At 47.2% G+C, this 27,174-nt stretch overlaps 1 protein-coding gene across 7 annotated transcripts in view; it reads left to right on the forward strand.

Annotated features, from left to right (window-relative positions):
* Window positions 1-27,174, forward strand: part of MCF2L2 (MCF.2 cell line derived transforming sequence-like 2) — a 2,345,299-nt gene that overhangs the window by 868,116 nt on the left and 1,450,009 nt on the right. For all 7 annotated transcript variants that reach the window (XM_085635348.1, XM_085635350.1, XM_085635347.1 and 4 more), the window contains exons 10-12: window positions 10,633-10,752; window positions 24,781-24,972; window positions 26,971-27,162. In XM_085635348.1, coding sequence (XP_085491474.1) covers window positions 10,633-10,752; window positions 24,781-24,972; window positions 26,971-27,162 — 504 coding nt within the window. The remainder of the gene's footprint in view (window positions 1-10,632; window positions 10,753-24,780; window positions 24,973-26,970; window positions 27,163-27,174) is intronic.

Here is a 27,174-nt window from a genome sequence, read left to right on the forward strand (position 1 = left end):
GCTGGATGCGGTTGATGTAGAGGCGCGACGGTCGCCCTCCGACGAGATATTTGCTCAGCGCTTGAGCCTCCTGTCAGACTTTCAGGAGGCTGCGGATAGGGAGATCCTGTATCTTGGGAAATATCACGTGGCTCGGCGGTATGGGGAGGGGGATAGGCCGAGGCGCACGCTCGCACAGGTCTTGAGACCGCCGTATAGCAAGTCCCTGATAGCCGAGGTGCTGGGAGCAGATGGTACGCTCCGCGCACAGCCCGCTGAGATTCGGGATGAATTCCTGGCCTATTACACTGAGTTATATACCTCCAAATTGGGTGACTCCTCTGCCGCTCGGGACGCCTACCTGTCTGAGATCGCGCTTGTGTTTCTGGATAGGGGCATGCAGGAATTTATGGCAGAACCCATAACAGTGACGGAGGTACGGGGAGCGATTAAAGTGCTCCGGAGCTCTTCCGCTCCGGGTCTTGACGGCTTCTCCGGGGATTTTTACAAGGCCTTCTCTGATCTGTTGGCGCCTAGGCTCATAGAGGTCTATGCGGAGGCGTTGGAGCGTGGTTCGCTCCCGGCTACTCTACGAGAGGCGGTCGTGGTCCTGCTCCCGAAGCCAAACAAGGACCCATTGCTGTGTGGGTCGTATAGGCCCCTTTCCCTCTTAAATATCGACTATAAGATTTTAGCCAAAATAGTGGCCAACAGACTCTCCCAACTGATGGAGTTCATTATCTCGCCCATGCAGTCGGGCTTTGTCCCCCGTCGCTCGACGTCGCTGAACTTGCGGACGTTATTCACTGTTTTGCACAGAATCAACCCGGCCACACCTGCGACTGCAATTCTACTTGACACCGAGAAGGCGTTTGATTCCTTAGAATGGCCGTTCTTTCTTGCTGTTATGGAACGCATGGGCATGCCGGCGAATTTTCTGGCCACGGTTCGTCTCCTCTATAGCCGCCCCACGGCACGTCTACTTATCAACGGTACGTTATCCCGCCCTTTCTCCCTAACACGTGGCACGCGCCAGGGCTGTCCGCTCTCCCCGCTCTTGTTCATTTTAGCCATGGACCCCCTGATACGGCATTTCCAGGAGCGGCACCTCCACAGGGGGCTCCAGTTTAGAATGGGCCCGTTGTTGGCCTCCCTTTACGCAGACGACACTATCCTGTATGTAAGGGAACCACAGGTCAATCTTGCCCCCTTGATTCGTGAGATCCTGCGCTTTGGTGGCCACTCGGGACTGGGCATCAACTGGCACAAATCTATTATATTCCCATTGACTAGTGGCACCTCCCCGTGGCAGTGTGAGTTCCCATTGGAGTGGTGCTCGGACTCAGTACGCTACTTAGGCATTCAGATCCATTTGAGCACAGACGAAATCATCCGCCTTAACTATGGGAGCGCGGTGGCGCGGTTGGAGACGCAGGTGGAGGGGTGGCTGCGCCTCCCGCTTTCCATGTCGGCCAGAATAGCCATTATAAAAATGATTGTGCTCCCCAAATTTTTGTATCTTTTTAAAAATATCCCTGTTCCCCTCACTCGGTCTTTCTTCTCCACCTTGAGGTCCCTCCTGATCCGTCTGGTCTGGGGCGGGAAACACCCCCGGATTAGTTGGAAGACTCTCACACTCCCGCAGGATAGGGGAGGTCTCGGCATACCGGATCTGTACCTATACTATCTGGTCGCGCAGTGCGCACATGCGTATGCCTGGTACCATCCGGACGCTCGAATCCCGTTTTTGCGCCCTGAGGCAGACTTTGTGCTCCCAGGTCAGTTGGCTGCCGTTTTGCCCAAGGGTATCCCCAGAAACCCAGTAGATATCCAAACAGTGTCCACCACTAGCTGGGCCTGGAAGAAACTTTTGAGCTATTTAGCTCACCCTCGCCTATATTCCTCCTCGCTTCCTATTCGCAACCCGGGACTACTGCCGGGCACGGACGAGGCGATTGTGCAGCGAACGTTGAGTAAATTTAACCTCACCAGGATGGGAGATTTATACCCGGAAAGGCACATATTCTCGGCGTCGGAAGAGGCGCGCTTTAGCGAGGCTACATTCATGGACAGATTCGTTCTGCGCCGACTCTACTGCGCGGCCAGGGCGGCCATTGTGGGTTTCCCCCTTGAGCCTACTTCCTTTGAACCCCTTACCATTATTATTGACGGAGAGACGGGGGCCCATATGGTCTCGAGGCTGTACAAGGCGTGTGCGGCTTTGCTCCCTTGTGTGGAGGACCGGGCGCGGGCGGAATGGGAGACGGACCTGGGTAGGCCTATCACAGACGAGCAATGGACGGCCTGTTGTAAGGTTACTGCTACGGTGTCTTTGAACAGTCGACACAAACTCCTTCACTATAAATTCCTCCGCCGTTGGTACGTGACCCCAGACAGACTCCATTCCATTGACCCTGCGCGACCTCACCTCTGTTGGAAGTGCGCAGCACCACATGCAGACTTCGCACACTTGTCCTGGACCTGTCCGAGACTGCAAACATTCTGGACACAAGTCTACAAGGTCTTGGGAGACATGTTAGAGCTTACACTTGTTCCCACTCCGGAGGTGGCGTTGTTGGGCTACACAGTAAATTTCCCCAAAAACGTTCGCAGGTTGGCCGCTATGGGTCTACTCCTTGCTAAACGTGAAATCGCCAGACGCTGGGGGGATAGACGGGCCCCTACGGTCCAATCGTGGCTTACTGCCATGGCGTTTTGCAGCACGAATAGCGAACTCTACTCCGGTCTTCTCCCCGCGAAGGCGCGTCCTAAGGATATCTGGGGTCCTTACAAATCGTACATTGCGGGCCTCCCCGGCTCCCCCTCTTCGCCCACACATTCCGGCATAGTTCCAGCGGGAGTAGGGTAGGCGAGATGACATGGGCGCTGGGAGACTGGGGTGGTCGGGGTCGGACTGGAAGGATGTGCCCCATGGGGCGTTTGTTGTGGGGGGGTGGTTGGCATGATATGCACATGGGTGATGGAATGCGCGTGGAGGGAGGGGGTGGCTGGAGACCATGGGCATGACTGGGCGCTGTCAATCTCCTCTGTTTCAGGTTGGACTAGTACAGATGAGGGAATGAGCAAGGGGGTTCTGCTGTTGGATGCCACTCATAATTTACATATATTGCAAGGGAGCTGGAAATGTTTTGATGTACCTCTATGCTTTGTCATCGATGATTGCGCAGCTGACATTTGTGTATCGTTTACTTTTACAAATCTAAATAAAGCTTTAAAAAAAAAAAAAAAAAAGTAAAGTATGTGAAATACAAACAGAAACATTGGATTGCCTTAACTTTTAATACTCAGAAATTGATCAGTGTTTTTGCCTGTAAAGTTTCAGGGCCTGAAAGGGACCCGTTTCAGTGTCCGTTGTTAAATACTACCAGGTCTGGGATCCGGAAGAACCCGGCCCACTTAAAGCCCTGTCCACATGGCTAGCAGAGTGCTTAATAGATAGCAGCATGATACATAAACTTAAACTTAGATGGTCTAGACTGCATCCCAGAGAGGGAAGTTTTCATTAGTAAAAGCTGGGGTCTCAACCTCGAGTTCACTCTGAATAGGAGGACAGGACAGTTGTTTCGGTTCGTCCAGAGATCACTAGATCAGAGTAGAACAGCAAAAACAACTTATAGAAAACTCTAGACCAATTTTCCATTTTTCAAGATGTGGTAGGATCAGCTTGCAGACATTGAGACTGGGTAGCAGAGGCTACAGCTCGGCGGATGAATCATCTACATTCCGTTTGAGATGTTAGTTATGAGGTGAGCGCCATCGAGTTTGGAAGTTTCAAACTCAAGGGATCGCCATTAATAGTCATTCAGTCTTTAGGGTTCTTCACGGTTGGCGGATTGCACTGGAATTATGATTGGTAATACACATAGGAATTATGGTTTGTGGAATGTTTTCCTCTTTGGAATATCAAATTGTATTTGGCTTACAACAGTTTATGACACTTCCGTCAAGATTTGATACATTTCTTCATTATTTCAGTGGCCCCTGACGAAGGGACGTTGGGTCCCGAAATGCATAGGGCAGGCAACGACAGTCACCAAAGGAATTTATATTCTAATGTGTGAATCATGTACACCTTGTAAACATATGATGTTTTTGTAATTTGTAAATATGTCTGTATAATGATAACACTGCAACGAAATGCAAAAAAAGTCTTGAAAAAGAAGATTATAATGAGAGAATCATGATATAAATATATTGAAAAGTTTATGAGTATGTATGGGGCATATGTATCAAAAAAGAGTTTTGCGATTCTCAAATTGCGATTTTTAGAGAATCGCAAAATGCAATGTATGTAGGATTTGCTAAAAATGTTGCGAATCCTACATATTCCTTATTTTCCAATCACAAAATGAGATTTGCAAATTAGGAATACCTTCCCATTCATTCCTATGGGCTAGGAGGCCCATAGGAATGAATGGGAAGACATTCTCAATTTGCAATTACCAATTAGAGAATTGCAAATTGAGAATGCAATTTCAAGGTTGCAAGGGTGCTAAAAGGACACCCTGTTGCACCCCTGAAATATGTATGTGTGCACATGTGGCGCATATACATGCCCTAAGGGCATGTATGTGCGCCACATGGCACTTTGAAAAATGCACAAAAGTGCATTTTTCAAAGAAATCACAAATTACCACCAACTTGAAGTTGGTGGTAGTTTGCGACTCCTTAAGGCCAAATCGCAATCTTTCTGTGCTTCCTACATTGCATTTAAGGAATCGCAATTTGCGATTCCTTAAATGCATTTGCAAAATAGGGAATCGCAAATTTTGTGATTCCTTATTTTGCGAGAGGTTTTTTCTTTCATACATTGCACACAACTAAATTGCGATCTGCGAATTTCAGCGTTTGCGATCGCAATTTAGCTTGGTACATATGTCCCTATTATTCATTTAGACAATATAATAGGTAATGAAAGTTCAGATGAATTCATAAGTTTTCTTGTGTATCATCACACATAACAAAAGCAGTGCACGTTGGTTGTTTCAGGTCTCATAGCTCCTGAACTCTTAGCCACATGTAGGATCAGCTTGCAGACATTCTCACATGCGTCTTTGGAAGAGCAACTGTCCCGAGCTCTCTCTCCGAATGTGGGACTGTATTGACTCCAGGCTGGGGGCCCACTCCCTGGGCAAAATTGATTTATATGGCCAGAGCCTGCTAGATGTGGACCACTCCAGTGAAGCTCCCGACTCTCGGGTCGTAGCACGTGCACAAAGGCATTAAAAAGGCTGTCTGCTAAAACCTGCTCTGATGTGGAAATGAGCTCTAATTGCTGCAACTACCTTTATATTTGTTCTGTTTTATGTTGCCTTTTTCCTGCTTGCACTGTTTGTTGACTGGCACCTATGCCTTTGTTTGGTTTTAATATCTTGTTATTTTATTGTACAATGCATGCTCCCCGAGTGGTTAGTGCCGTGTTTAATAAGAATGTTAAATACATAAACCAATGGTTGTGTGTTCAGAAAAAGCTAACTACGCCTAGAGGAAAGTAATGGGACAGTAGCCAGATAAAGTGTGCATTGTTGTACATTTGCAAACAAACGGTAAATGAGAGAAAAGCAACTGCATCATCCTGTCCCTCCCCTAAGCGGCCGGTGTGTGCACTCAAGGGTCCAAAGACTAGAGGGAGAGCGGTCTGCGGGAGCGCCAGGCGCCCTGGGACTCAGTCATTTACCAGATTGATGGAATATCAAAGGGTCACAAACCAAAAGTAGACGCTCTTCTTACTCGGTAATACCGCTGTTGTGTTGTCATATTTACAAGCCCTCAGCGCCACTGGAGCGTCACTTTTTTTGACGTTCCGGTGGCACAGCGCCATTTTCCATATTTACAAGGTGGCGCTAAGCCACTTTTTGTGGCTTAATGCCACCTTGTAAATATGCCCCTTTCTGTCGTAGTCTTTTGCGGCAAAGGGACGTGCAATGGGTGTTGCAGTGGGCGTTCCACCGCAACACCCATTGCGTTTTGACGCTGCCCGAGATTTACAAGGCTGAGGCAGCGCCAGAAACTAACGCCATGGGATACCAGGCGTTAGAATGGCGCAACGAGGAGAAATCATTAATTTCTCCTCCTTTTTTGCTCTTTCCATGTGTGCTGCGTTTTGCAGCACACATGGAAAGTGCAACTCGCCATTATTTATTGTTTATGTGCAGGAGGGTGTCCCTTCCTGCACATAAACAATCGTTCCTACAGAGCAGGCACCCTTGCGACATGGCGGCAGGGTGCCTGCACTGGTGCTAGGCAGCTTTTTTTGTGGCAGCGCTAGGGGAAACACAGGGGAGCGCTGTATTCTTGTGAATACCGTCCACCCCTGCGTTTTGAAAATGTCACAGTGCGGCGCTGCCAAATTTGGCGTAACACAGCGCTCCGACATCTTCTTATGGATATGCCCACCGGTCTCTGCCTTTTGTATCTCTTGCGTTTTCCACCTCACTTGGTCTTTCAATGTGTCTTTTTTTATTTCGCTTGACCACCAAATCTGAACCATAAAGCTTCCGGAGTGCCTGAAAGGGATTCACTTTGTGGTATACAGTGACCGGAAATACTCACTCAGTTGCTGGGCATGTTTCGCTGGCCGGCGCGTCATCAAAGCTTGGTGAACAACAGTATATCTGATCCTGGTTTTTGTGGACCCTCTTGACAGGGCCTCAGTGCTGTCCCCAGGTGCTGTAAATACTATTAGCTCTTGTTGTCAGCATGAAAAGGCAGAGGAGACAATCCAATTTGAATTTAACAACAACCACATGAGCACCACCCTAGTCATCAAAATGTGTCTGCATCATGAAGGCCCACCAGATCCAATGTGTAGGTGCTTTGTAAAGCATGCACTGATCACATTCTGTGGCCTGAGTTCCTGATTTCTAGAAAGACTCTACATGGATCTGTATTCAGGCTTGGGGTCTTTTGCAGCCTCTTTGGACATGGACATACAGAAAGTTGGGCTCATTCTCCATTCACAACTCCAAAGGCCTGTCCTGCTGCCCTTCAGTGTCACACGCAGCTCCTTTCTCCTGGCCCTGTCTTCTTACCCACTGTAGGGATCACTCAGATTGAAGTCCATGAAGAACTGGGAAACCTAATTCCCTTCTGAGTTTGTGTCAGTGCTGAGTACCAGTTACTAAAGCACCAGGCAGCATCTGATAGCATCAACTTACAACTCTAGCACATCCCATGCAACGCGGTCTCGCGTTTACCAGACTGCCACACCTGCAGATCAATGCATCCTCTCTTTAATAAAACCACATCACTGCCTTCAGACCAATATCATTGCAAGCTGCTTGAGGATCTGTTCATTCTGCTAGTGGGAGCTTAGGACCATAGCAACCCTTCTTTTTCATTGGGTAATGCTACCATTGAATTAGTTCATTTTAAATACCCTACTAATGCTTTAAAGATTTTGTGAGAGTGGGGCATACTTCAAGTGAGGCTGTTGCTAGTGCCTATTGGATTGATGCTTCCGTTGCTATGTTCTCATCCTTTCTTCACCTCTTGAGGACCTTGTTTTGGGCACCTCTGTCCTCTTTTAGTTCCTCCTCTGGTTAGTTCGGTATGAAGTGGACTAGGCCGTCGCCAACCCTGAGAGCGTTTTGTTGTCTCCTGGGACATCAAGCCTGACACATATAAATCAAGCACCATTAAGGGAAGTGCATTCTGGCGCCATGACAAATTCTTTCAACAATTTCAAACAAACCCGTAGAAGCCTCACAATGCTTGCTTTGTTGAACGCGGTTAGTTTGCAGCCCTTAATTGGCTTCCCAAAGAACATGCTGCTAATCTCCTGGTTGGCCAAGCAATGAAAGCACGCTCTGTCCACCCCATGAAGAATAAACCATTTTTAAATAAATAATGTTACACTTAATGGATGGGCGTACCACATTCCTGGTGCTACCCACCCTGCCAACGCCTTATGCTGCTGTAAGACACAAGATCAGATCACCGCAAACACAGCTTCCTTCATTTCAGAGTCACCTTGCTGATTTGTCATGGAGCCTTGTAGTAAAAGGATACATCTTGGGGCCTTAGATAATCAGGAAATAGAAGGTTCCTCATCCCATAATTTACTTTTGTGGAGAGAAGTTCTTTAGTGACCACCAAAGCCTGGTTCTTGGTTGCACCCTCCAGTGGTAAACTTGCCTCATTTGTGGCTTGAGGGATTCACTTGCTGCCCCTCTGTTGGCCCTGGGCGGATGGCTAGTATTGCCCAGCCCTTGAACTAGCCATGTCTGTGAGTGAAGATGTATACTTTTTACAACAACCATCAGCTCCTATGTTCTTACTGACATGCTTTGAGTGCTCTATTATCAAACCGTAAATAAAGCAACTCCAAGAAGTCGTTTTCCAGAATAAAGCAGGTTTGTTGTACATGGGGTTTGAAACATTCTTCTGGGAAATGACTTTTGAAGTTTTAAAAACAGATTGAATGGACAAGGGTTGTACCTTCCTTATCCTCCTAGTGCGGCACTGGTCTGTTGACAAGAAAGCTGCCCTGGTGACTACGTTAGTATAGTTAAAAGGCCAGTGGAAGAGGATTTGGTGCGAGAAGCCGGTACAGAAAGTTAAAAAACTAGAGGCCTCAACTCATTATGCAGAACTGTTGGATATGATCTTTTTAATAATTACATTAAACTGAACACTATGGCCTGCATAAAAATCGGGTTGATCGCAGTTTGATCAAAGGTGGCTCTGTGGCCCTAAATATGTGTCGGAACGTTGTCGCTGCATCCCTGTCACCAACAGGCAGGGACGCAGCAATAACGCCCTGTTACTGTCTCAGAATAAAAGATGCTAGATTCAGGTCACTTCAGCGGCATAGTTTGCGTTGCCAGCGCCCAGGGCAAGGCAAGTATCCTTCCACTTCTTTTAAACGTTTGCACCCCTAAGAATGCCCCTAAGACTTTTGCGCCCGAGGCAACCCCCTCTGTGGCCCCGCCCACACTTCGCCACTGGGTCACTCCCATCCGTTTTGCCATTTGGGTCTCTGGTCGACTGAGTTCAGATTGCTCGGTCTGTCGGTCAGACATACATAAGGAGACCAATAGTGTATAGGCATTTTGATTTGAGCTAAGTTTAGTCTCTTAAGAGAAAGGTCTCAGTCTGTGAAAAGGGCAGTTCCATTTTGTGACGCAAGACCCCAGGCATAAAGGGAGGAGTCAGGAATCACAAGAGAACCATTGACCCTTCACTGATTAGTCCTCACACCTACATCACAACGCAGCAACTGTATAAGCTTATGATACTACAAGTCATACCATGAAGTGCAGATTTCATATGACATGGCAAGACAACTCAACTTCCACCCAACACCTCAACTCTTTGAGGGGTGAAGTCACTTCCTCAAGGCATTCGCCTTTAGGAGGACACGTCCTTGGATTTCTCTTAGGCATTCAAGGGCCAGATGTATCAAAGGGTTGTACCCATTTGTGTCTACAGGAAAATGCTTTAGTACATGTGGGCCACGCTTCTTACACTCAATTTTGACCCTGCGCCCAGTGTTATTGTCCACCGCCATGAAGGTCGCCTGCGTTGATGGCAAATCTGAAGTGGCTGCTACACATTTGCTATTGAAGGTTCAAACATTCCTCTCCTGGGAGCCACAGAGTTGGTCCCAGAAGGTGAGAAAGTAAGAAAGGACGATGATTTATTGGTGTTAATTGTGGAGAAAGGGTCCAGTGTAATAAAACACATTTTGGAGCCTCAACTGTTTCTTTTTCTTAAAACTTTATTACTTTGTGCTGCTTTTTCAAATCGCCTCCACTATGCAAGCTGAGATTTGACTTGTTTAGTAAATCTATAGGATGGGTGCTTGGAGCCATCTTTTGACCTGGGTGCCACAATGTGTGTGTTTTGCTGCAGAAATATGATTGGTCTGCTGCTTGAAGATGCATTAAAATTCGGACCCTTTGTTCGCATGAGTGCTAAAGCGCTAGAAGGTGTGTGCGTGTGTGTTTGTGGGTCTTTTATGTGTTTTTACTGTGGTACTAGGGCTTGGGAATGGTTTTGCTATTGTTTTCAGAATGCACTGTTTGTATTCCTGTGCTGGCAAGGCAAATAAATGCACTTTGTGTATCTGAGTCTGTAGTATGCCTTCAGTAGTGGTCCACCACTGTGGAAGTGGCCATGGCTGTGTTTCAAGGCCCAGGAACGGTGTGTGTATGTGGGTGTGCTCTTCGGTGATGAATTGCGTGGGTGTGTTTATCAGCATGCTGCTCCATTGACCTTGTCTTCTATGCACTGTCAAGATGAAAGCAGGTCTGCTTATGTCCTTCTGTTGATGTTTGGTGACCTTATTCAGTGCAGGTTTCTGATGGTCTCAGGCTGTCTTCTGTTTCATTGCTTCATCAGACCGTAGGCATTTGAACATTGTAAACAGCAATACAGCAAAATGTCGCCACTCCAAAAAGATCTGAAACAAATATATAAATATTTAGTACTATTATTCTGTATTAGCTAAATTTTCAAATCACATTTCTACTCAGATTTGTTTGGGTACATTTGTCATAGCTCACACTTCTCCACTGTTGCCATCTGACTTCTAGGCGTAGTTGAAACGTGTGGTCTGTTGTTTCAAAGCTGGGCCAAAATATATATAATATGTTACTAAATATGTGTGAAACTCACGTTTCTTTGCAGGTGAAGCTTTCCCTTGATAACTTAATGGCAATTCAGGCCGGCCTCACAGACCTGGGAAACAGCGTGTCCAGAGTGGAGCAACTTCTGAAAGAACTGAAAGAACTGGAAGCAATTGGCCAGGTCAGTCTTTTACTATATTTACCTACAAATTAGAGGGGGAGTGACTCGAAAACATTCAATTAAATAGTAATTGTGGACGTGTTTCTGAGACATCTTTGTAATAGTCGGAACTTATTTGCCAAAGGTGTCTGACTGTGTCTGGCGTACATTTGTGGATTTTACCGAAGCAGGTTATAGCCTTCCAGCCCGCTGCCGAGCACTATAGCAGTTGTTAAAGACATTCCAATGATCTAATATAGTCTTAGAGCCCGCCGTAGTGGGCTCTACCAGCCATTAAAGGCCCGCCCCAGCTTTAAAGGCCCGCCCCAGCTTTAAAGGCCCGCTCCAGCGTTAAAGGCCCGCTCCAGCGTTAAAGGCCCGCTCCAGCGTTAAAGGCCTGCTCCAGCGTTAAAGGCCTGAACCGAAGTCGAGAAAAATGCATATATACAACAATCATTCTTATATACAATACAATACTTTTTATACAACAAATAACCTTATATCAACCTAATCAAAACAAATCAAATGATTTGATTTGATTTGTTTTGATTTTATTTGATTTGTTTTGATTAGGTGGATACAACAAATTATTTGTTGTATACAAAGTATTGTATTGTATATAAGAATGATGTTGTATATATGCATACATGAAGAAAAAATACGTATATATATAAAAAGGTTTTTCACTCAAAAGTGTTATTTGAGATTATTGCTTTTTTTGAACTGCTCATTTGGACTAAGATTTAAAATTACATTTGATTGATCAAGCAAGTAAATTGCATAGGAAGGAATAATTTGAGTTTTTCTTCGGCTTAACATACAGTAGCATATTTGTCCCAAAGCATTATTTTGCATGTATTTTGTTTATTTACCCAGATGCTGTTGGGTTGTTTGGGTTACCCCTTTGATATATTGTTACTGAACCGAAGTTGAGGGCCTTTAACAAGGGAGTAGGCCTTTAATGGTCGCTAGAGCCCGCTTTGGAGGCTTCTAAGGCTATTAGAACATTCCGACCCTAGAGGGCAGGATTTGTAAAACAAAGGCCTCACGGAGCCCAAGGGGATTTCCGTGAGGCCTTCTGTTCACAGCAATAACTGTGAACAAACATTGGAATGTTGATGCTCCGGGTTTCTACCAGCCATTAGAAGCCCAGAACGATCCATTGTTTTCAATGAAGCTCCCAACATTCCAATGTTCTATAGGCATGTAAGCTGCAGTAGTAAATATAGTGTATATGTACACCTGCACATATAACTAAAATGTTGTTCAGTTCCTGTATTGGAAAACATGCTTACTCTTGCCTTACGCAGCTTTGTGCTTCTAGGATGGGAAACACTGTAAAAATGGTTGTACACATTGCAAAAGTTCAGATTTTTTTTGTGCGTGGGCAAGCATTTGTAACTACTTCCACCCATGCTTTAGTTACCTTTCCTACCTGTTTCCACTTTCACGACACCAACTTACCCATACCAGGTAAGTGTTCTTTTAGGTGTCCTAAATATGATCAAATTCTCATTCATTAAATCAGAATTTTGATTTTACAGAAATAACTAACTTTTTACACATCTAAGTGACATTTCAAAAACTTTAATGGATTAGGCCATCTATGCAGGAGAGTAGGGTCTGCTTTCTATGTTCACCCCCACTTTTTGCTTTTGCTTTACTGGTTTTCGACTTAGATGTGGCTGTGGGCCTGCTAATCAGACCCACAGCCCTGCTGTTCTCTCTCTAAATTGATACTATGTACTTTAGGTGCATAACCCATTTGGATAGGATCACCTTATTGGCCCCTGTACAGTGTACCCTAGGTACCCAGGGCATAGGTGTACCCTAGGCCTACCAGGGGCTGCAGCATGTATTATGCCACCCCTGGCCTGGCCTTCCATTTTGACACAACTGGCTGATCACTCAGCTGGGGCAAGGTCGTGTAATCACCCCTTGCTTAGGTGTAGTATTCCTATACCTAACTTACATATAGACACATGTGTACCTATCAGCCACTCCTATGGCAGGCCTTAACAATCCTGGAGGCAGAGTGCTTGGTAACATGTGAGATGGTGCTCTAGCATGAGCTGAGCCTGTCTGCAGCTTTCGGAACCATGTCCTTATAGCTGTTCTATGATATAGCCTACCATATACTCTTAAAGTGCCTTATAACCTTAAACGGTTATGGTAACTATGGTTTGGCTTTATCGAAACATGTCGTGTAAGGTGTCTAACACTGTGGAATAATACCCCCATACCATTTCTGGACATGAGGATATTATTCCCCCCTTCTAGAGGGAAAGACATGTTAAAATCATACTTTACTGTTAGCCTCTGACCAAAGCCTCAGCATCACAAAATGGATGCTGCTGCCACGACACAAGTCTGACCTCCTGCTGCTGGGAGTGATCCCAGCCAGGGAGGCCTGGACAATAGGTTTCCTGCTTGGGGAGGTGCTAGCACCTCCCCAGACAGCCTTTAGTGTATTGGGGCAGGGTGGGCTGAAAGGAATGAGACATGCCTGGGGCACACAAGGTGTTCCTTGCATAGTCCAGTTCAAACCGGTGCTGGGGCACTCCAGCCCCAGCTCTGGCGCGAAACTGGACAAAGGGAAGTGGGTGTAACCACCCCCTCCCAGGTCCCACCCATAAGGCGTGACCTAGCAGGTATCCCAGCCCCCCAGATTAGTATAAGAGTGGGAGTTGGGCCTCAAGACTTTAGATTATCCTGAACCTGCAACTTGAACAGAAACTCTGGACCTTTGACATTCGACGAAAGAAGAAGACTGAAGAATCTCCCTTGTGGCCAAGGAGTGGCTACCCTGTGCAAACAGGCACCATCAAGAGACTACCCTTTGCTTTGATAAAGTTCTACGAGGGACCGACTGCAGAGCCCGACCAGAGCCTTGACTTCCAGACTTCTCCGACCCTGATCCACATCCACAGCAGAGCTGAGATCCGTGGAGGCGACAAGAGACGTGGGACCGGCTACCTGGGAAAAGTGGCTAGTATCTTCAAGCGCAGCTTCTGAGGCACCCTCGAAGTTGTGCACCGGGGATTGAGAAGCCCCAACCCCAAGCACCATCTGCACCGAAGAGCAGCCCCCCACACTCCACGAGTCCTGCGTGGGGCCCTTCTGCATTTTCCTGCTTGCCGCGTCTGTCCGGTTGCTTGCCCGCTGGCTAGTGGCCTTTGTGACGACGCATCCCGTAATCTTCAGCGCTGGTTTGGCTCCTGCAGACTGGCTCCTGCTTCTTTGAAAAAGAGAAGCACCCCAGACCTTCCTGGTCTGCACCAGAAGCAAGTCCTCCGTTCTTCGTGGGTTCCGCTTGCCAAGGCTTGGTGAGTCCTAGTCCAACTTTGACGCCGCCGACAGCAAGAGCCTTCGTGGGACAGCTCGCCTCCTGGTCCTGGTCGTTCCTCGACGTTCCCTGGTCCTCGTGGCTGCAGCGACAAGCTTCACCTTCACCTGCAATCTTCACGACATCGCCTGGTTCCTTCCTGGTTCCACGTGGTCACTGGCTAAAGACCTTGACTCTGTCCCTTCTGCTTGCAGGTCTCCTCTCTTCTTGATCCCAGCCTTGGGATCCACCGGACACTCTTCACTGACTGCCTGTCAGCATCTTTCTTCAGGCATCCATAGGAGTCGACGACGAAACCCGACGCAACTTCACCCCTATGCACCCGCAGCCTGTGGGCTAGGTAACTTGGGTACTCCGGTGCTCATCAGGATAGTGACTATCCTAGTGTCTAGTTTTCCAGTCTCGACTTCCTAGCTACTCCGGAAGTGTCGTAAATCTATCTATTTCTAAACTGTACTATTGCTAGTGACTTTTACGCATTACGCGTGAGTGTTTCCACTCTGCACCTGAATCCCGTGGGCCTCCCACTTCCTAACCTTTGGTAGTATAGTGTAGCCCCAGCGATTCTCTAGGCCTAGGCCTATCCTATTTCCGTGACAGTGGTCCTTATACCACTTACTTAGTATATGGTTTGCGTGGCCCCTAGGGCCTAACTGTATTACTTACCTGTGTGACTTAATGTATGCATAAATAAGACTGTGTTGTACTTACCTCTAATCTCATAAAGAGTGTTGAGGGCTCATAAAGAGTGTTGAGGGTTTGACTAGAATAAATACACTTTATTTTATATATATATCTGTTGTGGTGTCCTTTCATTTGGTATTCAAGGGATTATATATGGTATCACAGCTGGCTTCACATGCCATTCAGAGTTTAGCCTAAGACTGCTCTTGTCCATGCTACCACTAGGATAGCTGGTCTATAAGGTTGACTTTACAACCAATCACCATAAGGGTATTTGGACTGATATAGGGTGTACACTAGAACTAGTGACATCATACATCAGGCCAACTTCTCACATTGGTGAGCAGCGGTTGGGATCTGAGCTTGCTGTTGTAATACCATTGTAATCTTGAGATACTAAATTGAAAGATCACACAGATATTGTCTAGGTACATATAACATAGATTATAATACTTAAGTCCTACTGGACTTAGTGGTTGTAGGTTGAAGGGAGTAACACACCCTGACTACAACTACCAGAGAGGTTTAGTAGAAACAACTAGTGTAGGTAGGTGCACACACCACACCCTCACTAGATCATGTCTCTGGGAGGAGTTCAAGTAGATGCTCTCTCAGGAGGGTCAGGTCTGCAGAAGAACCCCTCTAGATATGATACCCTAACATTCCAGGAGATGAGACAATTGTGTACCTCCAGAGGAATAACACAGGGTGCAAACCCTACCCTCCTTCAGTTAAGACAACTCCTAGAGGAGTATGATGCTCTTAAAGCCTCTCAGGCAGGTACCCTAGGTACAAAGGAGGGTCTACCCACCACAGATGAGTCAGATGGGACTTCAGATGAAGAGGTAGACAGCCAGGGCCAAGTAGGAAGACTTAGCCAGGCTAACCTAAGCTTACATGGGAGTTTGCATGGGGTCCCCCCATACAGACCCCCAAGTGGGCTTACACAGAGAAGCAGGAGGGACAGATCCCCTTCAAGGGAATCCATCCACTCCCATGTCTCTAGCATCTCTAGTGTTTCCTCTCACAGGGGAATGACTTCCCCTGAGAGAAAGGAACATGAAGCCAGAATGAGGGAAGCTAATCTGAGGATTCAGAGGGAAGAACTTGCCCTTGCCAAGGAAAAGCTTGCTCTGGCTAGAGAGCAAAAGTTAAGTGGGTCAGAACCCACTGGTGGCAGCAATATCCCTAAGGATAGAGACAGGCACTATGATAATAGAAACCTGAGCAAGATTGTCCCTCCCTACAAGTGTGGGGATGACATCCACAAATGGATAACTGCTTTGGAGAGAGCTTGCAAAGTACAGCAGGTACCCCAAATTCAGTGGGCAGCTATCTTGTGGCTCTCCTTCTCTGAGAAAGGTAGAGACAAGCTCCTCACAGTTAGTGATGAGGATGCAGATAATTACACTGTCCTGAAGAGTGCTCTGATTGATGGGTTTGGCCTAACCACTGAACAATACAGGTTATTGTTCAGGGATACCCAGAAGACACAGACTCAGGACTGGACTGACTTTGTAGATTGTGCCACTAAGGCTCTGGAAGGCTGGCTAATGGGAAGTAAGGTTAAGGACTATACAGGATTGTATAATTTGATCATGAGAGAACAAATACTTAACAACTGTCAAAACCAGCTATTGCATCAACACCTGATTGATTCTGATCTGACTTCTCCCCAAGAATTGGGAAAGAAGGCAGATAGATGGGTCAGGACTAGAGTTAAGCAGAAAAACCAGAACCAGGGCGGTGATCAGAAAAAGGCAGACCAGAAGGGTAATGATCAGAAACAAAAAGACCAGAAGTCTTCACCAGGCCCCCAAAAGGCTCAGGGGGAGGGTGGTCCCAAAAAGGATAAAAAGAAAGAAGGCCAAAAGAAACCATGGTGCAACTATTGTAAGTCCAACTCACATTGGTTTAGTGAGTGCACCAAAAAGGATAACCCCCAGCCACCATTGCCCCTAAGGCAACTGTACCCCCTAGTTCAGCTGTAAGTGGTGGTTCCCAGCAAAAGGGTGTAGTAGGGTTAACCCTGGGAACTGAGGAGGATTCTGGCCTAGTCAGAATACCTACTCAGGCTGTTCTGATCTGTGACGGGGACTTAGCTTTGTCCTCTACTGTAGGCCCCAGTAACCTGGGCAAGTACAGACAGACTCCTTTTATCAACCAAAGAATGGCTCAGGCCTACAGGGACACTGGGGCTAGTGTCACCATGGTGACACCTGCTTTTGTGGACCCTGGACAGATCATACTAGGTGAGAATTACCTAGTGACCAACGCTAGCAATGCCACTACCTTCCATAGTGTGGCTATTGTTAACTTCTCCTGGGGAGGGGTAACTGGCCTCAAGAAAGTTGTTGTTAGTTCAGACCTTCCTGTAGAGTGTTTACTGGGCAATGATCTTGAAACTTCAGTTTGGTATGAAGTGGAGTATAGGACCCATGCAGAAATGCTGGGGATAGATGCACATGTCCTTGCTGTGACCAGGTCACAGGCCGAAAAGTGCACCACTGAACAAGTGCTGGATCCTGAAACTATGGACCAGTCACAACCCAAGAGAAAGAGCAGTAGGGTTAAGGCTGTGCCTTCCCCCCTGCCTCAGGTGGTGGATCAGCCCTCCGAGGAGGATGATTCTGAGAGCCCTGAAGGAACTGTCCTAGAAGAACTTGAACCTGATCAGGTTGAGTTTCTTGGGACAGGGGGACCTTCAAGGGCAGATCTGAGGCAGGCTCAATTAGACTGCCTCTCTCTTGAACCCCGCAGACAGTTGGCTGCTGCTGAGGGTGCAGGGAATGCTCAAGGTACCCATAGAGTGTATTGGGATGAAGGGCTACTGTATTCAGAGGCTAGAGACCCCAAGCCTGGTGCATCCAGGAGGTTGGTCATACCACTGAAGTTCAGAGGCTTCCTTCTTACCTTGGCCCATGATATTCCCCTTGCATGATATTTAGGCCAGAACAAGACTTGGGACAGGCTTGTCCCTCACTTTCACTGGCCCCATATGTCAGAAGATACTAAGGAGTTTTGTCGCTCCTGTGTCACCTGCCAAGCCAGTGGCAAATCAGGTGGCACCACAAAGGCCCCCCCTCATACCACTACCTGTGGTGGGGGTCCCCTTTGAAAGAGTGGGCATAGATATTGTAGGACCAATGGACCCACAAACAGCATCTGGGCACAGATTCATACTGGTGATAGTGGACCATGCCACCAGGTATCCAGAAGCAATTCCCCTGAGGACCACAACAGCTCCTGTTGTGGCAAGGGCCCTGCTTGGAGTATTCTCCAGAGTGGGCTTTCCAAAGGAGGTCATTTCTGACAGAGGTGCCAACTTCATGTCAGGATACTTGACTGCAATGTGGAAGGAGTGTGGTGTGAACTACAAGTTCACCACACCCTATCACCCACAGTGCAATGGGCTTGTTGAGAGATTCAACAAGACCCTAAAGGGAATGATAAAAGGTTTACCAGACAAGCTTAGGCGAAGATGGGACATCCTTTTACCCTGCCTTCTGTTTGCTTACAGAGAGGTCCCACAAAAGGGGGTTGGCTACAGCCCTTTTGAGCTTTTGTTTGGGCATCCTGTAAGAGGACCCCTGTGTTTGGTAAGGGAAGGATGGGAGAGACCTCTCAGACAACCCAAACTGGACATAGTGGATTATGTACTTGGTCTCCGCTCCAGGATGGCAGAGTATATGAAGAAGGCTTCTAAAAACCTTGAGGCAAGCCAAGAACTCCAAAAAGCTTGGCATGACCAAAAGGCTGTACTGACTGTTTACCAGCCAGGACAGAAAGTGTGGGTGTTGGAGCCAGTGGCCCCAGCAGCACTCCAAGACAAATGGTCTGGACCACACACTATTGTTGAGAAAAAGGGAGAAGTCACCTACTTGGTGGACCTTGGGACTCCCAGAAGCCCCCACAGGGTGCTTCATGTCAACAGATTGAAGGCATATGTTGACAGGGCAGACATGGGGCTACTCATGGCTACAGATGAGGGGCAGGAGGAAGAGAGTGACCCTCTCCCAGACCTGTTGACTCAGAACCCTGATGATGGCTCAGTTGATGGTGTGGTCTTTTCTGACAGCCTCACTGTCCATCAGCAACAGGACTGCAGACAGGTTCTGCAATCCTACAGACATATGTTCTCTCTGACCCCAAGTCAGACAAACTGGTGCACCCATGAGGTGGACACTGGTGACAGTCTGCCTGTGAAGAGTAAAATCTACAGGCAACCTGACCATGTCAGGGACTGCATAAAAGTTGAGGTACAAAAGATGTTGGAGCTGGGAGTCATTGAACCTTCAGAGAGCCCTTGGGCTAGTCCTGTAGTCCTTGTGCCAAAACCTCACACCCAAGATGGTAAGAGAGCGATGAGGTTTTGTGTGGATTACAGAGGTCTCAATGCTGTCACTAGGACAGATGCCCACCCAATACCTAGGGCAGATGAGCTCATTGACAGACTGGCAGCTGCTAAGTTTTTGAGCACATTTGACCTGACAGCAGGCTACTGGCAAATCAGACTAGCTGAGAGTGCAAAGGCCAAAACTGCTTTCTCGACCCCAGGAGGACATTATCAATTTGTGGTAATGCCCTTTGGTTTGAAGAATGCACCTGCCACTTTCCAGAGGTTGGTGAATCAAGTCCTTACTGGGTTGGATGATTATTGTGCAGCTTATCTTGATGATATTGCTGTCTTTAGCTCCACCTGGGAGGATCACCTGGTCCACCTGAGGAATGTTTTAGAGGCCCTGCAAAAGGCAGGCCTCACTATCAAGGCCACTAAGTGCTAGATAGGGCAGAGCAAGGTTGTATCCCTGGGCCACCTAGTTGGTGGGGGTCAGGTTCAACCACTGGAGAGCAAGATCCAGACCATAAAGGACTGGACTCCTCCAACTACCCAGACTCAGGTCAGAGCTTTCTTGGGCCTGACTGGGTACTACAGAAAGTTTGTTAAGAACTATGGGTCCATTGTGACACCACTTAATGACTTGACCTCCAAGAAGATGCCAAAGAAAGTTCAGTGGACAGTAAGCTGTCAAAAAGCATTTGATGACCTGAAGCAGGCCATGTGCAGTGCACCTATTCTGAAAAGTCCAAACTACTCCAAAGAGTTCATTGTCCAGACAGATGCTTCTGAGTTAGGTGTGGGAGCTGTTCTTTCACAACTGAATGTAGATGGTCAAGACCAGCCCATTGCTTTTATAAGTAGAAGGCTGACCCCTAGAGAGAAACGTTGGTCAGCTATTGAGAGGGAGGCCTTTGCTGTGGTTTGGGCCCTGAAGAAGCTGAGGCCATACTTGTTTGGCACTCACTTCAAGATTCAGACAGACCATAAGCCCCTCTTGTGGCTAAATCAGATGAAGGGTGAAAATCCCAAACTTCTTAGGTGGTCCATTTCCCTACAGGGGATGGACTTCACAGTGGAACATAGACCTGGGACTGACCATGCCAATGCAGATGGACTCTCCAGATATTTCCACTTAGAACATGAAGACTCAACTGGTCAAGGTTAGTTTAATGTCCCTAAGTTTGGGGGGGGGATTGTGTAGGAGAGTAGGGTCTGCTTTCTATGTTCACCCCCACTTTTTGCTTTTGCTTTACTGGTTTTCGACTTAGATGTGGTTGTGGGCCTGCTAATCAGACCCACAGCCCTGCTGTTCTCTCTCTAAATTGATACTATGTACTTTAGGTGCATAACCCATTTGGATAGGATCACCTTATTGGCCCCTGTACAGTGTACCCTAGGTACCCAGGGCATAGGTGTACCCTAGGCCTACCAGGGGCTGCAGCATGTATTATGCCACCCCTGGCCTGGCCTTCCATTTTGACACAACTGGCTGATCACTCAGCTGGGGCAAGGTCGTGTAATCACCCCTTGCTTAGGTGTAGTATTCCTATACCTAACTTACATATAGACACATGTGTACCTATCAGCCACTCCTATGACAGGCCTTAACAATCCTGGAGGCAGAGTGCTTGGTAACATGTGAGATGGTGCTCTAGCATGAGCTGAGCCTGTCTGCAGCTTTCGGAACCATGTCCTTATAGCTGTTCTATGATATAGCCTACCATATACTCTTAAAGTGCCTTATAACCTTAAACGGTTATGGTAACTATGGTTTGGCTTTATCGAAACATGTCGTGTAAGGTGTCTAACACTGTGGAATAATACCCCCATACCATTTCTGGACATGAGGATATTATTCCCCCCTTCTAGAGGGAAAGACATGTTAAAATCATACTTTACTGTTAGCCTCTGACCAAAGCCTCAGCATCACAAAATGGATGCTGCTGCCACGACACAAGTCTGACCTCCTGCTGCTGGGAGTGATCCCAGCCAGGGAGGCCTGGACAATAGGTTTCCTGCTTGGGGAGGTGCTAGCACCTCCCCAGACAGCCTTTAGTGTATTGGGGCAGGGTGGGCTGAAAGGAATGAGACATGCCTGGGGCACACAAGGTGTTCCTTGCATAGTCCAGTTCAAACCGGCGCTGGGGCACTCCAGCCCCAGCTCTGGCGCGAAACTGGACAAAGGGAAGTGGGTGTAACCACCCCCTCCCAGGTCCCACCCATAAGGCGTGACCTAGCAGGTATCCCAGCCCCCCAGATTAGTATAAGAGTGGGAGTTGGGCCTCAAGACTTTAGATTATCCTGAACCTGCAACTTGAACAGAAACTCTGGACCTTCGACATTCGACGAAAGAAGAAGACTGAAGAATCTCCCTTGTGGCCAAGGAGTGGCTACCCTGTGCAAACAGGCACCATCAAGAGACTACCCTTTGCTTTGATAAAGTTCTACGAGGGACCGACTGCAGAGCCCGACCAGAGCCTTGACTTCCAGACTTCTCCGACCCTGATCCACATCCACAGCAGAGCTGAGATCCGTGGAGGCGACGAGAGACGTAGGACCGGCTACCTGGGAAAAGTGGCTAGTATCTTCAAGCGCAGCTTCTGAGGCACCCTCGAAGTTGTGCACCGGGGATTGAGAAGCCCCAACCCCAAGCACCATCTGCACCGAAGATCAGCCCCCCACACTCCACGAGTCCTGTGTGGGGCCCTTCTGCATTTTCCTGCTTGCCGCGTCTGTCCGGTTGCTTGCCCGCTGGCTAGTGGCCTTTGTGACGACGCATCCCGTAATCTTCAGCGCTGGTTTGGCTCCTCCAGACTGGCTCCTGCTTCTTTGAAAAAGAGAAGCACCCCAGACCTTCCTGGTCTGCACCAGAAGCAAGTCCTCCGTTCTTCGTGGGTTCCGCTTGCCAAGGCTTGGTGAGTCCTAGTCCAACTTCGACGCCGCCGACAGCAAGAGCCTTCGTGGGACAGCTCGCCTCCTGGTCCTGGTCGTCCTCGACGTTCCCTGGTCCTCGTGGCTGCAGCGACAAGCTTCACCTTCACCTGCAATCTTCACGACATCGCCTGGTTCCTTCCTGGTTCCACGTGGTCACTGGCTAGTGACCTTGACTCTGTCCCTTCTGCTTGCAGGTCTCCTCTCTTCTTGATCCCAGCCTTGGGATCCACCGGACACTCTTCACTGACTGCCTGTCAGCATCTTTCTTCAGGCATCCATAGGAGTCGACGACGAAACCCGACGCAACTTCACCCCTATGCACCCGCAGCCTGTGGGCTAGGTAATTTGGGTACTCCGGTGCTCATCAGGATAGTGACTATCCTAGTGTCTAGTTTTCCAGTCTCGACTTCCTAGCTACTCCGGAAGTGTCGTAAATCTATCTATTTCTAAACTGTACTATTGCTAGTGACTTTTACGCATTACGCGTGTTTCCACTCTGCACCTGAATCCCGTGGGCCTCCCACTTCCTAACCTTTGGTAGTATAGTGTAGGCCCAGAGATTCCCTAGGCCTAGGCCTATCCTATTTCCGTGACAGTGGTCCTTATACCACTTACTTAGTATATGGTTTGCGTGGCCCCTAGGGCCTAACTGTATTACTTACCTGTGTGACTTAATGTATGCATAAATAAGACTGTGTTGTACTTACCTCTAATCTCATAAAGAGTGTTGAGGGTTTGACTAGAATAAATACACTTTATTTTATATATATATCTGTTGTGGTGTCCTTTCATTTGGTATTCAAGGGATTATATATGGTATCACAGCTGGCTTCACATGCCATTCAGAGTTTAGCCTAAGACTGCTCTTGTCCATGCTACCACTAGGATAGCTGGTCTATAAGGTTGACTTTACAACCAATCACCATAAGGGTATTTGGACTGATATAGGGTGTACACTAGAACTAGTGACATCATACATCAGGCCAACTTCTCACAATCTATATTTAAATTACAGGAGCGAGGTGTGGTGCAGCGGGCAGAGCGACTGAATCCGGAGGGTGGGGCTCACGGTTCGATCCTCAGCGGCAGCTCAGCTCAGCATCATGTGACTCTGGGCAATAGCTCACTTAATCTCTTCCCAACGCGCCCCCCCCCAGCCCCTGCATACACTTAGGGGTGATAAGTCGCAATTTACAAATCTGGAATTTAGCAATACGTTTATTACCATGAAATTTTAGTATTCTTGCAGTACTTTTCCAGCAGAATTTGGCTTGTGAGTATTTGTGGCCAAATCTTAATTCAGGTGTACACGTTATGTTATATTGATTTGTATAGCACACTAATCACCCGGGAGGATATCAAGGCACTTGTGTAAGTGTGAGGTCCCCAGGGTTCTTATACGAAGAGCCAGGCCTTCAGCTTCTTGCGGAACTCAAATAAGGAGGATGCTCTGATGTGTTGAGAGAGGTCATTCCATGTCTTAGGTTTTGCGCAGGCTCCTTTGATTTTCTGGCATTAAGGTTGACACAGCACTCCATAGGAAACCAATTTTTGCTTCATCAATAATTTTGACAACGTTCCCCCTCCGCACACCCTTCAGCAAAGCACCCAAGAATATTTGCCCATGCAGTTGACCCAGATAACATTTCTGGGATGCAACATAGCCAAATCAGGTTGAGATCCTACCCAATTAGGAGAGTTATCGGAAGACCTTAAATAGCACCTTAAAGTGAAACAAAAAAATCTCTTACAACCACTGAAATCTGGGGGTCCAAAGAGAGTTAAGTCTATTTTGGGCAATAGTTGAAGTCTTAGCTACCAAAACACAAGGTGTCCCCTTCCAGGCTATCACTCCACTTGACTCTCATCACCTGTGTCTACCTGTTGTTGGGCAGGGTCTTCATACAAGAGTTCCAGAGCCATTTAGGTAGGAGGTAAGTTATTTATTTCATGTTATAACATTGGAATGTTAAGCGCTCCATTGAAGACAATGGAGTGCTCCAGACTTCTAATGGTCGTTAGAAGCCCGGAGCATCACCATTCCAATGTTTGTTCACAGCTATTGCTGTGAACAAAGGCCTCACGGAGCCCGAGGGGATTTCTACCGCACCCCAAAAGTTAGATGTTTTACATTTCAAATGTATGATGGCATAGGCACTGATTACGGAACCAGAGACAAAGAAAGAGAAGACAATGAGAGAGGTGAAAAGGCCTACTTCTTCTCCTAAACATCTGGGAAACACAGTGGGTAGTGTTTTGCAGGTGTAGCAATGATGTGAGACTGAGGCCACCCTACGGCTTGCTTTGCATGTGGGACATAGCGCTGAGGAACCCACTGGTACACCCTGAAGCACACAGAGGAAGACAATGGAAGCTACTGGCAGCTCTGAGCCGCTGGGGCTGACTACTACCGCTCGATCACTCTCCCTCCTTGCCTCCAGTGTCAGAATTAGACAGCGTGTACTGCTGTCGGATCTTGACATAGTGGAGGCACAGGGATTCTGCATTAGTGGAATCCTCATCTCAACCCCTCTTCTAAATCGGGAGTGATGGGAAATTGGTGGCGGATAGCAGGAACCTCCTGCAACCACTCAAAATTCTGCTGTACTTGTTAAGAAAATTCAAAAATTCTGATGAAATAGTTTTAGAATGGTATAGAAAATGTGTCCAGCCCTCTTGCAGTGATTTGCTGATGCCATTCTTTATGTAATATTCTTATATTTTATTGTGTGTGGCTTTTCAGGGATCTCTGGAAAAGGCTCAGCTGTTAGCTCTGCACGGGGACCAGCTCATCCACAGTAACCACTATGCAGTGGACTCCATCAGGCCGAAATGTGTTGAACTCAGACGCATCTGTGATGACTTCACGAATGAAACAAAGAAAAAATACGATGTACTGGGAAAGTCGCATGAGTTGCATAAGCAGCTTGACCAGGTAGGTAGCAACTTCATCGGATGGGTATATTTCAGCATTAGGCATCATCAGTTTTCTGTTATCACACATGCTTGCAAAGAACTGCTCAAAGGCAAATTGGTTCTGTTTATTCTGCGAGGTGAGTCCTTAGGGCACCGCCTAATGATAGGGCTGAATTACTGGGGAAAAAAATGCGTTTTTAGTGTGTATAGTGAGTTCTCCAGCATATAAGATTCATGTGTACCCGAAACTCAGGGAATCTCTGTACTATCCCAGGATGTTTCCTTTCATCCTGAAAACTTAGGGCCTGATAACGATGAGACTCAGAAAGCCTCCGACCTCAAGTCGGAGGCTTTCTGACCCTCATTGCGGTTTAAGTTTCGACCGCCGCATTACGATGCAAGCAGTCGAAAGTGAAACTGGCCGGTCATACCGGCTGGATTCCGACGGGCACAAGGAGCCTGTCAGCCAGTCGGAGACCCGCACGTAATCCCTATGGACGGCGTTTTCACCGTAGGGATTACAATGTCGGTTTCCAGCAGGTTTTCCATGCTGGTCTTTCCGACATGGAAAGCCTGTCGGAAAGCGACTTTGGGTCCCCTAACAGGGCCCCCTTCTCCCTGCGGCCTCCGGTTTTGGGCCAAGGGGGCACCTATGGTGCCCCCTGTGAATCCCTGCACCGTGTGGCAGGCCCAGTGAGGTGCCTGCCACACGGTGCAGGGTTTCACACCAACTCCCATTTCTCTATGGGAGCTTGTGCTACGGCCGGTTTACGGCAGCAGCACAAGCTCCCATTGGGAATTTGGAGTTTGCGACCGCACCATGTGATTTTGCATTGTAATTAGGTATGCAGAACCGCCAGCCAATGGTCGTGAGGTTCCCATACTGATACGGTCTGCCCGACATCGTAATAAGGCCCATATTATTCATTCTTGCTCACACTAAAAAGGATAATAGGCAAGCTGCCAACAGCAGGCCTCTGTTCCTAAGGCGCTGGCATCACAATCCTCAAGGTGGTTCTTAAGAGGCTGTCATAAGCATTTTATTGCCTCAGGCTTTATGTATTTTTTACTCTTTTCGAAACCATAAAAAACAAATTGTACCAACACTGATGCCTTGCATAAACTCTACTACACAGTGAGTTGGCAACTTAGCCAGTGGGCAGAATGAAACTGTGTGATTGCGGTTTCACATGCAGCTGTGGTCGTTTGCACAATTACCAATGGCACTGGTGCAAATTCATACCTCTGCCTGCACAGGTGAAGCATTTTGATTGGTATTGACCTTAAACAGAGTGAAACACTAGAAGACAACCTCTCTGATGTATATAGTAAGCCAAAGCTCAAAGGTCACATGTAAGTAATACAGATGGAAACTTTATTTTGTTGGTTTTACCTACATTTTGCTTTCATTGCAAAACTCCAGTTAAATCAGCATACATATGTCATACCATCACATCTGCTACGTGATGATACAGGATTCCAACTTTTTTAATATCCTTACTCTGAATGCCTCTTTGTATCGTGTATTTACTCTGCTTATGAGCTAACAAAGGTGGGAACAGTTGTCAAACTTTACTTACTCCAGTTTTGTAAAATTGTGTTTGAATGTAAATAAAAATATTTTGCAGGTACTGCAATCCCCAAGAATTGGCAAATTTTCACTATTTGAAAAAAAATCTGAAACCTCTTTTCACTAAAGAAAAATCCTCCAAAAAAGTATAAAGGGGGCATCATCTTTGCCTGCATGCAAAGTTGTGCAAAGTACACAAGCATTGCAACTTTATGAAGGGAAACATGTGTAATCATCTCATAATTTCACTGGTGGAATTGTAATTTTGCACACCCCTAGTATTAATTGCAGGCTTCCTGACTGGTAAATATATGTAGAGTGTGGTGTTTGTTTGAATGCTTTCACAGATGACAATAAGAAACGTAGGATTTTAGGACACTTTTGTTAAATGAAGATCCTGACATTTAAAAGTGTATAGTAACAGACCTTTGCTTACATTTTTTTCAGGCCAATGAATGGTGTGAAGCTGGAATATATCTCTTGGCTTCCCAAGCGGTGGACAAGTGCCAGTCCCAAGAAGGTGCTGAAACAGCACTGCGCGACATCGAAAAGTTCAGGGGAAGTGCAAAGGAACACCCGTTATCTAACCCTATAGATTTCTACAATCAGTTTGATGTGATTCTCACTGCTGAAATAAAGGTACAACCTTCA

The sequence above is a fragment of the Triturus cristatus genome, chromosome 11 (genome assembly GCF_964204655.1).
Source record: "Triturus cristatus chromosome 11, aTriCri1.1, whole genome shotgun sequence".
NCBI classification, from domain to species: Eukaryota; Metazoa; Chordata; class Amphibia; order Caudata; family Salamandridae; genus Triturus; species Triturus cristatus.